The 13,833-nt window shown below is 48.8% G+C and overlaps 1 protein-coding gene across 17 annotated transcripts in view; it reads right to left on the bottom strand.

Annotated features, from left to right (window-relative positions):
* DIP2C (DIP2 acetate--CoA ligase C (putative)) overlaps positions 1 to 13,833 on the bottom strand; it is a 387,622-nt gene that overhangs the window by 184,920 nt on the left and 188,869 nt on the right. For 7 of the 17 annotated variants that reach the window (XM_035252738.3, XM_035252740.3, XM_078329408.1 and 4 more), the window contains exons 2-3: positions 4,934 to 5,005; positions 3,237 to 3,404 (exon numbers count right to left, since the gene is read on the bottom strand). In XM_035252738.3, the coding sequence (XP_035108629.1) occupies positions 3,237 to 3,404; positions 4,934 to 5,005 (240 nt within the window). The remainder of the gene's footprint in view (positions 1 to 3,236; positions 3,405 to 4,933; positions 5,006 to 13,833) is intronic. The other 10 variants (XM_035252743.3, XM_035252745.3, XM_078329410.1 and 7 more) reach the window with 2 other exon arrangements.

The following is a 13,833-nucleotide window of genomic DNA, read 5'->3' as shown; positions in this document are numbered from 1 at the left end:
GGCCAGAACAGCTGTTCTCAGGAGAACAGGTGATCCACTTACAGGATCCAACAGTAGGATATAGGCCAGGTTCTAAAAATGATATAAATCCCACTGACTGGGCTGGACTGAGGTACATGTTGCCCTCTGTCATTTCGGTCATTAATTAGCACTTACATGTTACCATCTACCATTTAAACTTATCCAAATCAAGAATAAAAATAAATCTGTGGCACAGATAGATGCTGAGGCAGTGGAAGCTCTCCGGTGCCCATTTCAGGCTTTGTGTGAATCTGAGCAACATGTGGGCATGGTGGAGTCTGCCCTCAGGACACTGCACATCCATTCTCATACCATGGTGGGGGTGGCCACTCGGTAGGGGGCAAGCAAGTGCTGCCCCAGCCTGACCCCATGGGCAGACTCGGCCCCTCCGTCCCGCACCCTGGCATCCATTCAACAAATACCTGCCCAACATCCACTTTCTGTGAGCAGGCAGCCAGGGCCTTGGGCAATTTTTATATCCGACTGTGGGGAGTGGGGTGGAGACTGAGCACTTAGTAACCACCACCCAACTATTCCTGTGGTGTTTCAGAGACAGGACGCCAGGGAGATGGGAACCAGGACCATCTGACTCAGGGATCGGGAGAAATCCCTCAGGACCAAGGGGTCAGGGAAGAAATCCCTCAGGATGCAGCATCCAAACTGAGCTTTCAACACCACCTGGACACGGCCTGTGGACTGTCTGACCAAGGGATTGGGGGAAATCCCTGAGGACATAGTATCCGAACTTACTTTTCAGCACTACCTGGACATGGCCAAATGTGCATCCTGGGCAGAGTTCCCAGTGTAGACAGCAGCATGGCCTTTGGGGAGCCCTGGCAGCAGGGTGTGGGGAGGAACTGAGAAAAGTCCGGGTTTGTGATCAGGGACTAGGGTCAACAGCCAGACGGCACAGCGCGAGCCTGCAGGCCAGGGCGGCTATCGAGTTCTCAGTGGAAACAGTGTGGGGCTGAACTCTCACTGACTATGGGAGGCCACTCACACAACAACCACACAGAGAGAAGAGGATGTGCCGTGCACACTGACCCCCTTACAGAATCCTCATAACTGGCACCTGGGGTCAAGCTGTCTGGCTGTTGGAGGAAAAGCAAGCTGGGCTTGGAGAGGAATACTGGATCTTCATAAATTGCTTAAGACCAAGAAACGTTTCATGGACAATCACATAAGAAGCTGCTGTGAGAAAGAGGAACTGTATCTGAGTGAGGAAGATTTCACTGTTTACAACCACCACACTGAAATTTTACTACTTTAAACCTCCATGGCTTGTACTGTAAAAGCAGTGAGCTTTGTAATCAAAGTCCACAGTGTTACTGAGATATCCCTGAAGAGGGTGCCAGAAAGTGGAGTCCATTTCCTACATTTACCAGTTTAACTGGGCTGGGTCTGATGAGGGTGGGTCTGAATTGCAAAAGGGCAGGTGCCAAGTGGGCAGCTTCCCTAAACAGGGTCTTCTCCCTGAAAACGATCTTCAGGCACTCTTACTGGCCCTTTCACTGCACATATGATCCTCACATTTCTTCCTGGCTCCTGGCACTCTTCCTCAACTAGATTTAGGCAGGCGCTCAGCACCGTGGTCACTTCTGAACCCTGACCGGGGACCTGATACCGCCACTGCCCTCCTGAGCCACTGGGACGCACCTGGCTGGCCTAGAGAATGAAATTCCCAATGCAGCTCGTAATCCTGCTTCCCAAACATCCTAGAAACACTTCTAGAATACTTTCTGGAGAAACACGGATATAAATGTTGGGGATAAAAAGGGTGGAAGTTTATCATAACACTCGCTACTTCCCAGGGATAGTCAGACATGGTGTATGCTCACTCATCACCAGCAGCATCTCCTAATGAAGGTCAGCAGGGGAACACAGCCTGGCTGGAACGCCAGCCCTTCCTGAGTCCAGTGTCTGGGCCTGAATCAGGTGGCCTGGGCCATCTTTCCTCCTGTTTCCTCACGTCTCCAGCTGATAAATTCTGAAATGGACCTCACAGCTAACACCCAGTGCTGTCACCTTCTCATCAACTCCGCCACTTGCTCCTGAGTGTGCGAGGGCATCAGCCAGGGGCTGGAGAGGAGGAAGGTGGTGGAGGCTGGGAGACGAGGCAGGGTTATCCTCTTCTGAAATCCCGATGGCCAATTTTAATAATAGAGTTTGCCTCTATGACTTGATTTTACCAATTTTTTTTTGAGACAGGGTCTCACTCTGTCGCCCAGGCTGGAGAACAGTGGCGCAATCATAGCTCACTGCGGCCTTGACTCCCTGGACTCAAGAGATCCTCCTGCCTCAGCCTCACGCACAGCTGGGATCACAGGCACACCACATCATGCCTGACTAACTTCTTCTTTTGTAGAGATGGGGACTCCCTTTGTTGCCCAGGCTGGTCTCAAACTCCTGGGCTCAAGCAATCTCCCTGCCTCAGCCTCCCAAAGTGCTGGATTACATGAGCCCCCGCGCCCGGCCTTGTATATGATTTTAAAACACCACATTTTGAATTATAACCATGAACATGAATTTAAAAATTCACCGTGAATATGATTTTTTCTTTTTTTTCTTTTTGAGATGGAGTTTCACTCTTGTTACCCAGGCTGGAGTGCAATGGCTCAATCTCGGCTCACCGCAACCTCCACCTCCTGGGTTCAGGCAATTCTCCTGCCTCAGTCTCTTGAGTAGCTGGGATTACAGGCACCAAAGTAATTTTGACCTTTGAACAGAATCCTTACCTCTAAGAACAAACTCTATGATTGACTGGTTTTTCTATTTCAAAAACCCAAACTTGGCTCTTTGGGATAGAAATCTCAAAATTACTCCCTCAAGCAGATCTCAGAGGCCAAGACTCAACAGCTCATCCTTTAATGAGGTCTTTGACTATAAGGAGACCACTGACTTTAAGAGCAGCTTTATAATTTGTCATGCATTCTTCTTGTTTTGTAAGTGGTGCCCCAACTGAGAAAGTGGAATTATGAAAGCAACATTCTACTTAACAGGAAACCCAGAACTGGGCCCTAACTCACAGGGACAGAGCCGGACTCTGGTGAGCTCTGGGCCTGCGGAGTGCCCTGGCTGGAACTCATTGGAGAATGAAGGGGACCCTCAGGCCCAGGCCACACCCTACGGGCCTATACAGGATGGCACTTGGAGGGTGGCCCCTTTTCAAATGTTGTCCCTGCTGTGGGGCTGGCTCTCAGCAAAGCAACGCTCACCGAAACGAAAGTAAAACAGAGGCCGGTTCCCTGCGGTGCTGGCCACCCGCTCCCGGGCCGCGGCTTCTCGGACGTCACACACCCCGATGTGAGCAGAGCGGAACGTTCTTCTCGGCACTCCTTCACTGTGCTGCAGTCTACACCGAACCACGGCAGCTCCATTTGCTGCTGTAACAAGTTGAAAAAAAACTAATTAATTCAAACTTTAGTTTTTTTTAAATTTGTTACAGCACTGAGCAGAGCTGCCGACCCCATGCAGAACAGCACACAGACCACCAAGGGGACCACACAGCGTGGTCACCCTCTGAGCCCAGCCAAGGCAAAGCCAGGGCCACCGCAGGCACCACAGCGCTCTGGAGAACCGTCCTGGGAAGCAGGGAACTGCTTCTGTTTCACTTTTGTTCGGCAAGGCACAAAAGTTAAAACCAACAGCGTCCGCAGCCTACAGTCAGCCCCCCAACCTTCCACAGGACATGAGGGCACCTGCAGAGGGGAACTCACAGGGACAGGGCTGGGGCAACTATCACCACATGGCTCTATGAGAAAAGAATAAGGGAGGGGGCGCAGGCCATCGGGGTATCTGCCCAGCACCACCTGAAGCCTCTGGCCCCAGCATTTCCGCCAAGCCCTCTGCTTCCCTTCTCTCGGATTCCTCGGCATCTCTCCCTGACTTAAGCCTCGCTAAGCAAGGCCTGCACGAACACATCCACCATTAAAGCACTGTCTCAAAAATCAAGGTAAGAACAACAGGAAATGAAAACAAAACTACAAATAGCAGAAGCTCCACACCAAGCTTCCTGGAGTGTGAGCCCAGGAAACTTTCCTTGCTGAGTCAACAGGACGCCGGATAGGCGTATCAGGGCCTCAAGAAGACCAGAATTGGGCTTTGCGCAGGTGTGGACACATGCATCCTTAAACCTTTTAAAATCTTGTTTCAACTATAAAAACTATGGAGTTCATTTTACAACTTTAAAATTCATGTTGCTATCCTTTGTGTTTGAGGAAGAAACTGCTTGGGTTAGCTTTAAGCCATTCCTCGAGCCTAGAAAATTTTCAAGGAAGGTCACTTTCCGGCTCAACTGAGCTTGCCTGGGAACTGAGGTGCTAGAATCCTAGTCTAATATGAGGTTCTTTCTACTGAAATTTACAGAACCTAGCTCAAGTGCAGAGAAGCTACAAGTCTGCACATGTAGAAACGCTGGCAGGGAAGTGATCATCATGCATGTTTATGACCACCTCCCAACACACAACAAACTTCTACGGTTTCAGAGTCCTAGGTGGGATATCACAGCAGTGTCTAGATTTGGCCTCCTAAGACAGCAACCAATGCCTTGGATTAAACCATAATCAGCAGTAATAAATAACTCTCTAAACCAAGTATCATAAATTGAAATCATAAATCATAAAATGTATTTTTATGATTACAGCATTTTAAAGTAATCAACACAATATTGATCTGTACTTATAGAGGAAACACCTATTACATTAGGCACATTATTAGAAAAATCCTATGTGCCTTAGACATTCACACAGCATGTGTGATTGTTCAAAGGAATTAGATGCCTGGCACGTGAAGGCCAGGCACCTCGTCCTACAGACTCAGGAGTACAGAAACGTCTGCCTGCAGGTGTTTCTCTGGCATGATGTATTGAACGAGTGAAATGAGATGACTCATGCTACTCATCGGGGTTACGTACTCGGAGGCTGTGGCAGGTAGGCTCCAATTAACTTTGACCTCTTCTTTTCATATCCTTTTTGTGTGATGTCGCCTGCAAGAGAAGGAAAAAGAAGTTCAGCATTATCTCAATGGACAGAGTTTATCATTCAATGGCGCTCAAGAAGACACAGTCATCATGGTATCTCATTTGCCTTATCATTGGAATATTAAAAACAAGCACTGCACAGCATGCAATGGGAGTTCCACCCCAGCTCTTGAACAAAAACCCACAGCATTTACATCACATAAAACTCATATGTTAAACACACACCTATTTCTGGCCCCTTCCTGCTTGGTTTGTCTGGCTGGGGTCCAGAATTAGACCCCGGCCACCTCATTGCCAGGGGCTGCCACAGGAAGCCAACCCTGGCAGCAGGGGCAGTTGTTAACTCAGTCGACAACTGATCCTGTGGCTGCTGGGGCCGGGAAGGCCGACACCAGCACCACTCAGCATCTTCTTCATTAATGAGACATTTTCCAATAAGCCTGTCAGTCACAAGGACTTTAAAACCATCACAATGTTTTTGAAAAATAAGTGATGAAGGCCAAGGGAAAAAGCCAAAGAACAAGGCCTGCAGAAATCCAGAGGAAGTGAGAAAGGTGCTTGTGGTGAGGTAAGAATCCACACGTTAAAGCCATCAGCTCGCAGATGGCAAGGAAGCCACGTAGCAGCAGTGCCTTTCCCGGGGCCAGTGCAGCACACAGGCCAAAGCCACCTCATCAACATACAGAGGCCTTTTCCAATCATAAGCTCCAGTGCACACAGAATACTCATTAGCTGCTAACATTTTTGGAATCTGTTGTCTTTTCTTCTAAGACTGACAAAATCATAATTCCTGGAAGCGTTAAAAACTCAAGTTTTAATAAAAATATAGCAAGCGAGTGAAAAGTTATCATGATGTACACATAAGCTGGTCAACTTGCTTTTCCTAGTGAAGGATGTGCACTGTTGGGGGGCAGCCTTTGCCTCTGTGGCCGCCTTCACCAGCTCACCGAGGCTCACGGCAGGTTCTTGTCTCCCCACGGAACACAAGGCCAAAGTCTGAACACGGAGCCACAAACGATATGACATGAAATCCGCTCTGCCCATCGATGAGTGTTCTCGAAGCTAGCTAGCTAGCTGGCCAGCACCAACAAAGGGTTGGTTTCTGCAAAAACATTAAAGCTGTGTGCAGCATTACGCGTGCTGGGCACTCCACACCCGCAGCCATTGGCTGCCCACTGCAGAGACTTATCGGTTGCTTTTGGAAATGCCTTGTTAACCCAAAGGATGTCCAAAATCTGAACCACAGGGGCAGCCATGTGCACATGTGCTCTGGAGCTCAGGGACGAGTTGCTGCCTCAAATGCTGGCTGTGAAGTCAGTTTCACTCTTTTCTCCTATAGACTGCAATGCCGGTACCACCACCACCAGAGAGAAAAATATCCAATTTTGAGAAAACATTATAAAAACAATCTGTAGAGGAAATAATATGCCAGAAGCCTGGACATTCTGTCCTGGCCCATCAATCACAGGAGACCTGGTTAACCGGTGGACACATCCCCAGCCATTTCACTTCAGCTCTCTTGAGAGCAGAATGACAGAGGAAGAGGCATCCAGCTTAGGGGGCTTGGCCAACTCTAGCTCCCCTCTTCTGTTGCACAGAAGGTGGGTTGTTCCACCTATGAGGACAGACCAGAACCCCCTACCCCCCACCCCATCCACACACTTGGCCTTGGGATCCCCTCTCCTGCTGCAGAGAAGGTGGGTTGTTCCACCTACAAGGACAGAGCAGAAACCGACCCCATCCACACACTCAGCCTTGGGATTCCCTGAAAAGGAACACAAGGCCGAAGTCTGAACACGGAGCCTGCTCTCCCTGTGGTTCCCAGCCTGGCCTGGAAGGTGGCGGTGTGAGGAGGAAACTGCTCCGCCCACTCTGTCCTGTGCTCAGCATCTAGAGGAGTCACCTCCACAGCCTGCTCCCTGCAACTGAGGAAGTACCCCGGTGAACAGGAAAGAAAGGGCCAGGAGCAGATGGAACACAGCTGCACCAGGGATGATGATGGGTGAGCACCTGCCCCGCCATATAACAACATGCCAGGCAGCTCTCCTGGCTGACTGCCCTGCTGCTCCAGTGGTGGCTCTCCCAGCTGACTGCCCCGCTGCTCCAGTGTCCCAGTGGCTCCCCTGGCCGACTGCCCCACAGCTCCAGTGTCCCAGTGGTTCCTCTGGCCAACTGCCCCGCTGCTCCAGTGTCCTGGCCTGCAGTCTGCCTTGAACAATTCTACGATCAAGTTCCAACCTGAAAGCCCGGTCTACACCCAGATTTCAGCTCCCAAGTCTCACTAATTTCTCAGTTGACCATTTAAGGGTGGGGAGCTTCTCTTCCTTAATTTTCAGTTGAGGCTGGAGTCAAAGAAAACCGCTGGTGAATTCTGTCTCACTTCAGAAAGCTCAGACTGCCAAGGCCCCCAGCAGGAGGAACAAGTGCGTTCCTCCAGGCCCATGGCTCCTCTCCCCAGGAAGTAATGCCTGCAGGCCTAACTGCACACGTCTTCTCACACTCCTCACCACACAGGCTCTACAGCGAATCTCAGAACAGGGAAGGGCCAGACACAAGGACAAGCTGCTACTGAAAAACAGGTGTTTGGCTTGATTTAAATCGAACCCCCAATCAATCAGCAAAGAAAATTTCCAGAAAAGACTAAGAAATCCTAGGTTACTATAATCTCTCAAAACCTAGGAGGTGGGAAAGGGCAGCACCACTGAGTCACTTCCACGCCCTGCACTTCCCCTAAACCAAGGTCTACAAGCTAAATCTTGAGGCTGAGCCCAGGCTCCAGGCCACTTCTCAAGATGCCCTGTGCTCACAGCCTGTTCCTTACAGAGCCGCAAGGCTAGGCAGAGTTCTGTCCAGCTCTTCACGAGAGGGTTTGCCGGCCCATCCCCAAAAAAGACATTATTAAATCCTTATAACTTATTTTACAGATAAGAATTTGAGGTACAGACGGTATTTATGTTCCTCGCCAGAACCACAGAACTAAGACACAAGTCTGTCCAGCTCCAAAAACTTGTCCCATGAAAACCACGCCCAGTGTCTTCCACACTGAAGCTGGTGCAGTGTCCAGAGACTGCACCCTGGCTTCCTGGGCCGTCCTGGTGTATTCACACCCAAGCACATTTTCCCCACTCCATAACCTGCCTGGGAAGTGCCCCTCTCTGAAGGAAACAGGACTCTACTTCCAGCTTTGCCCTCTCCCAGTCCCCGCCCTGCTTGGATGATGCCTCCTGGTGCTCACGGCACCAATCGCACGGTATAGCTTGTGTGATGTCGTGGATGACTGTTTACGCACACGCACAGTTGATCCTTAAAACTGGACAATGTCACATAGAATTGCACCTCAACCCGGTTGTTACAAACTTACGTACTCACATAAGTGCATACACACACAGACGTCTGTGCCTGACGCGGAGAGACCTGCAGATAAGCGACTGGCTGGGGGAACTGAAGACTGAGTCAGATGTGGGGAGATCATTTCCCTGTTCAGTGACGGGGCGCAGGGGGCGGGGGCCGAGGGGAAACTTATGACAATTTTATCACCAAAGTGCAGAAGACAATGGCTTGATTTGCGTGCTGACCCATGGTGCCTGATGCCATGGCCCCTGAGACCAGGCTCACTCAGCACCCAAAGCTAAGGGCTCACAGGCTCTTGCTACGTTTTCATGGAAAAAGTCCAGTTATTTTTAACTCTGAGCTACCTCAGCATCTGGCAGAAAGAGGTCCAAAAGATTCCCATCATAGACTTGCTGCAAGTTTACATAAGCAAACCTTCTAGCAGCGGGTCTTTGACAAGCTGTCCGTTATTGTGAAGCAACCAATGTTTCCTCTGCGAATACAGTAATAGATAATAGGCGATACCCCAGTAAGACAGAGTCACCAGCAGAACACTGAGACAGAGGGATGATGTTTCTTTCCTTCCCCAAATGGAAGAATTCTTTTTTTCACCTAGGTTGCAATCTGGAGTTTCAGGGCAAAACCCAATTCTTAGAAAAGCAAGGAAAGGTCTGCCCCATAAACGCAGGGTTAAAACAACAGAAGGGGACACCCAGCCCTGTGGCTTGGGGGTCCTTCCTCTCCAGCCTGGCCCACAGCAGCCAATCTGGCCCCATGCAGAGCCAGTGCTATCCAAGAGCCCTGTGGCCCTGAGAGATGAAGGGAATGGGCCACAGAGCTGCTTCCAGGGTGGGGCTCAGCTCCGAGCACACAGACCCACTCGGCCGTGATGGTTTCCATGCGAAATGTCAGGAGATTTAATGCTGGAGTGAATACTGTATATTACAAAGCAATTGTTTCCATGTTCGGAATTCTACAGCTGTCAGGAGCTCTGGTGCTGCTGCTCCCCTAAGCCTACTGCTTTATAAGGAACCGGGAGACCCTGGAAACCACTGCCCTCTCAGCAAGGCTGAGTTTTTTTAATCTCCAATAGGCTTCTTTGTTCTCCAGCAGAAGCTGTAGGCCGGTAACAGCTCCTACGTGTACCCTTTGCCTGCACTGGGGACAGGGGCAGGAGGACCTGGGATGTCCTATCACCCCAGCAAGCTGAGCACAGCACAGGCCCCCCACAGGCCAGCTAACTAATGTGGGTCTCATTTTTCTGATGGATAAAAAATAGGTAATAGCACCTATATACCTGCTACCACAGATAAAGAGATCAAACACACAGGATGTGAAGGTCTCAAAGTACTAAGGATGCAAGAATATCTTTTAAAAATTGAACAAGCACTCATTCAATACCTGTTACACATTCAACTTGTGAGAGACGTCCGAGTCAAGGGGAGACTCATGAACACAGACCTGCTGTGCAGCCTTCAGGGCCACAGGAATTGCCCCTTCAGGGGAGGGGGGCAAAGAAGATGGACCCCGGAAAACCAGGGACTAGGGAGAAACTAAAAATCCCGACTGATTCAGAACACAGTTGTTCTGCTTTGATGTCAACCACCATCTTGGGACCATGGACGCATAGGCTCCCATGCTGCTGAGATGCTCCAAGCTCTGGGGCTGAGGCTCCTGGCCCCACACACACCCCAGGAAGCAGCCAGAAGGGTCGCTACAGGAATGCAAATATGGTGAGCCTGTCTCCCCAAACCGAGTCAGAGGCTTCTCCCTGCTGTTTGGGCTGAGACCAAACTCCCCACAGGGCCTCCAAGTCCTTCCTGACTTGTCCCTCCACCTTCACCTGCTCTGCTGTGGCTCTACCTTCACCTGCTGTGCCCATCACCGCCTCATTCTCACCAGCCCCCAGCACATTTCCAGTGTGAATATAGTATGGGCAGCTTAAATTCCATAAAGATCTTTTAAATAAAGCAGCCAGGGTAAACATAAAGACTGCACTGGGATTCATACATTCATCAAAGCTTTCTGTTTAATAAAAACATTATTTATTGTTATTTAGTGCCTAGTGCCCCCATACTCCAGGTGACAGAGCAAGACCCTGCCTCAAACACACACACACACACACACACACTCTCTCTCTCTCTCTCTCTCTCTCTCTCTCTCTCTCTCTCTCTCTCTCTCTCTCTCTCTCAATGGCAGGAGTAGAAAGGAAACATTTAATTAATGGCAGGAGCAAGAAGGTTTTAGATACACTGTTGTATTCAGATGTCCAGGTCACTTCGAGTTTTACCTTTTTGGTTTTCTGAATTTGTACTGTCCCCTGTAGCTCTTCTATTTGGTATGTTAAGAATTCCAGTTGGAAGGAGGATTAAAGTAAAGAGCTTGGAGTTCATTCTACTTTCAACACATGGATCAAAAGAACAGGAGAAAGATCAGCAGAAGTTCACACTACTGCAGTGATCTTGAAAATAAGCTTCCAATGTTAAAAGAAAACATCGTAGTACTAACAGTCCCTGAAGGGCTTAAAATACGAACACCAGTGGAATTTTTAACAATTCGAAGGGAGGGTGTGGTGTGCGTGTAGAGCAGAGGCTCTGTGAGTTTGAGGAGATTCCAGTCCTCCTGCAGCCTCGTAACACCCCCTCCTTCCTGTGCCTGGAAGAGTGGGGGCTCTGCACGAGGTCTCCAGAGACGCCCCAGTGGTAGTCCTGGCTAGTCGGAAGATTTGAATATACCAGTTTCACACAAAACTGCTGTCGTAACTTGCTAAAAACGCTTCAGGCAAGCGTAATTTCTCCAGTATGTTCTGGGAGTTGGCAATCCCTCCTTCACACAAAAAGGAAAAAGAAATCACCCCTTGTAGAAGGGCAGCTCTGAGAAGACTCTGCCAGTATTACACCCAGCTATTTACGTTTCTCATGATGCTGATTCTCAATTTTCCAGATCTCAGGCCTCACCAGTAAGCTGGTTTTACTGGATGTTGTATGTAGATTTTCTGGTGGTGGGGGCAGGGAGAAGGGGCAAGGCAGGGCCAATGAGGCCCAGCTTCTATGATTTCTAGCTAGACATTTAGAAGGTGAAGTGTAGAACAGGACCCAGCATGGCCCAGTCCTCCCTGTGGGCTCTTCTCAGATGGCTGCTGTGGGCCTCATGGCTTGAGAGCAAGCCTCTTGCACTCCACCCTCCGCTCCCTGACAGAAAGAGGGAGAGACCCCTCAGAGTTTTTCCTTTGGATTGGGAGAGAGCATGAACCTGAGGACAGGTGGATAGGGGAAAGGATGGAGGCTGATAATCCACCTACAAAGCTGGGTTCCTACTGCAGACTTTACAAACAACTATGGCATTTAAACATGATAGATTCCACAAGCATTATCATCCTGATTTCACAGATGACAGTCTCAGCAAGTCCGAGACGCCTACCAAACGAAATCACCGCACAGAACCACCTGGCTCTGTGCTGCCATCCCACCCCCGACTACAGGAGATCCTTCAGATGCCACAGCAGGGAGAATTTCACAGTCCTGCTGAAGGAGGGGAGGACAACTGGAATAAACAAATGTCCACATCACTTCCAGGATCTGAAAAGTTATACTGGACCACCCTGAGGTGAGCAATGGATTGGTCTATCCCGGATGCCAGGCCACAGGGAACGGCTGCAACCCCGCGCCATGTGACCCACTTCTGCATCAGAAAGTGCTCTCAGGGAAACAAGAGAACTGTTAAGGCTATCAAAGACTGAATCACTTTGACAACAGAAAGAAGTGGGCTAACCTTAGCAAATGCAAAAGTGCATGCCGTCCCGAGTCCTAAACCCTGGGAAGAGCACATCTCTGTCAACAGCGCTCCACAGCCACCATGTTCACGCCAGAGTCAGAAGCGAGCAGCAAGTTCAGCACTGGAACCAACAGAGTCTCAACTTTCCACAATACACCAAGCACTGTCTTCCTATTTTAGAAGCACACACCCCCTCGCCCAGAGTTTGACTTTAAGTCTCTGCAGAATCATTTAAGCAGCTGCAGAGTAGCTATGGCTTTCTGCTCAGTTGCCTTTTTAAGTCAAAGCACCCAAGAGTCAAAGCAATCCAAAAGGCTGCTCATCCAGTCCAAACGCAGCATGAGAGAGCAAAGCTCAGAGAGAGGTGCAGTGAGTGGTCAGGCCACCTGTGCCCACATCACAGAACCAAGGGGATCTAGTATTGGCAAAGATGTGGAGCACACAGTTGATGGGAGTGCAAATCAGTGTAGCTGCTGTGGAAAATAGCATGAAGCATTTTCCAAAACTAGAAACAAACCTTTATGATCCAGCAATCCCACATCTGGGTAAATATCCCAAGGAATTTAAACTAGTGTAACGGAGAGATACCTGCATGCTCATGTCCACGGCAGCGCTATTCACAATCACTTAGATGTAGAATTGACCTATGTGTCCGTCAGTGAATGAACAGATAGAGAAATCCTGGTGTACGGACACAATGAATACTACTGACCTTAAAGAACAAAATCCTGTCATTTGCAAAAACATAGATAAACCTGGAAGACACTATGCTGAGTGAAATAAACCAGGCACAGAAATACAAATACTGCATGATCTCACTTACGCAGGGCATCTAAAAGAGTAGAATTTATAGAAATAGAGTGGAATAGGGGTTACCAGCGACCAGGGATGTGGACACAGGGAGATGCTGGTCAAGGGCACACACTTCATGAGAAAATGAGTAAATTCTGGAAATACAATGCACAGCATGATAAATACAGTTAATAACAATGTATTGTCCACCTGCAATTCAGTCAGTGAATGAATCTTAGGTATTCTCACCACACACACAAATTAACTACAATGCACAGCTTGGTGAGTATAGTTAATAACATGTATCGTCCGCCTGCCATTCAGTCAGAAGAGGGATCTTCCCTATTCTCACCACACACACACAAATTTACTACAATGTAACTACAGTTAATAACAATGTATCATCCACCTGCAATTCAGTCAGAAAAGGGACCTTACCTATTCTCACCACACGCACAAGTTAACTACAATGCACAGTGCGGTAACTACAGTTAATAACAATGTACTGTCTGCCTACCATTCAGTCAGAAGAGGGATCTTCCCTATTCTTACCACACACACAAATTTACTACAATGCACAGCGTGGTAACGACAGTTAATAACAATGTATCATCTGCCTACAATTCAGTTAGAGAAGGTATCTGAGGTATTTTCACCACACACAGGAATTAACTACAAAGTGAGGGATGTGTTATTAATAGCCTGAATTCGGGGAGGAAAAAAAACCCTGAAATCCTTCCCTTCCCCCACCCTAAAAACTATTTATAGATTTTGAATGTTGGTCTATGTGGAAAAAATTTTGTTTTTTCTAGTAAGTGAGTAAGGCATGCTAAGATACATCCTTCGGTGTCCATGGGTGAGGACACCTGTCCCGGGGGATCAGGAAGCCAAACTCTATGGATGCTCGAGTCTCTGATAGACAATGGCGCAGCATCTGC

Source organism: Callithrix jacchus, chromosome 7 (assembly GCF_049354715.1).
Source record: "Callithrix jacchus isolate 240 chromosome 7, calJac240_pri, whole genome shotgun sequence".
NCBI lineage: Eukaryota > Metazoa > Chordata > Mammalia > Primates > Cebidae > Callithrix > Callithrix jacchus.
Note: the sequence above shows the minus strand (reverse complement) of the source record. Positions and strands in the feature narration are given on the sequence as shown.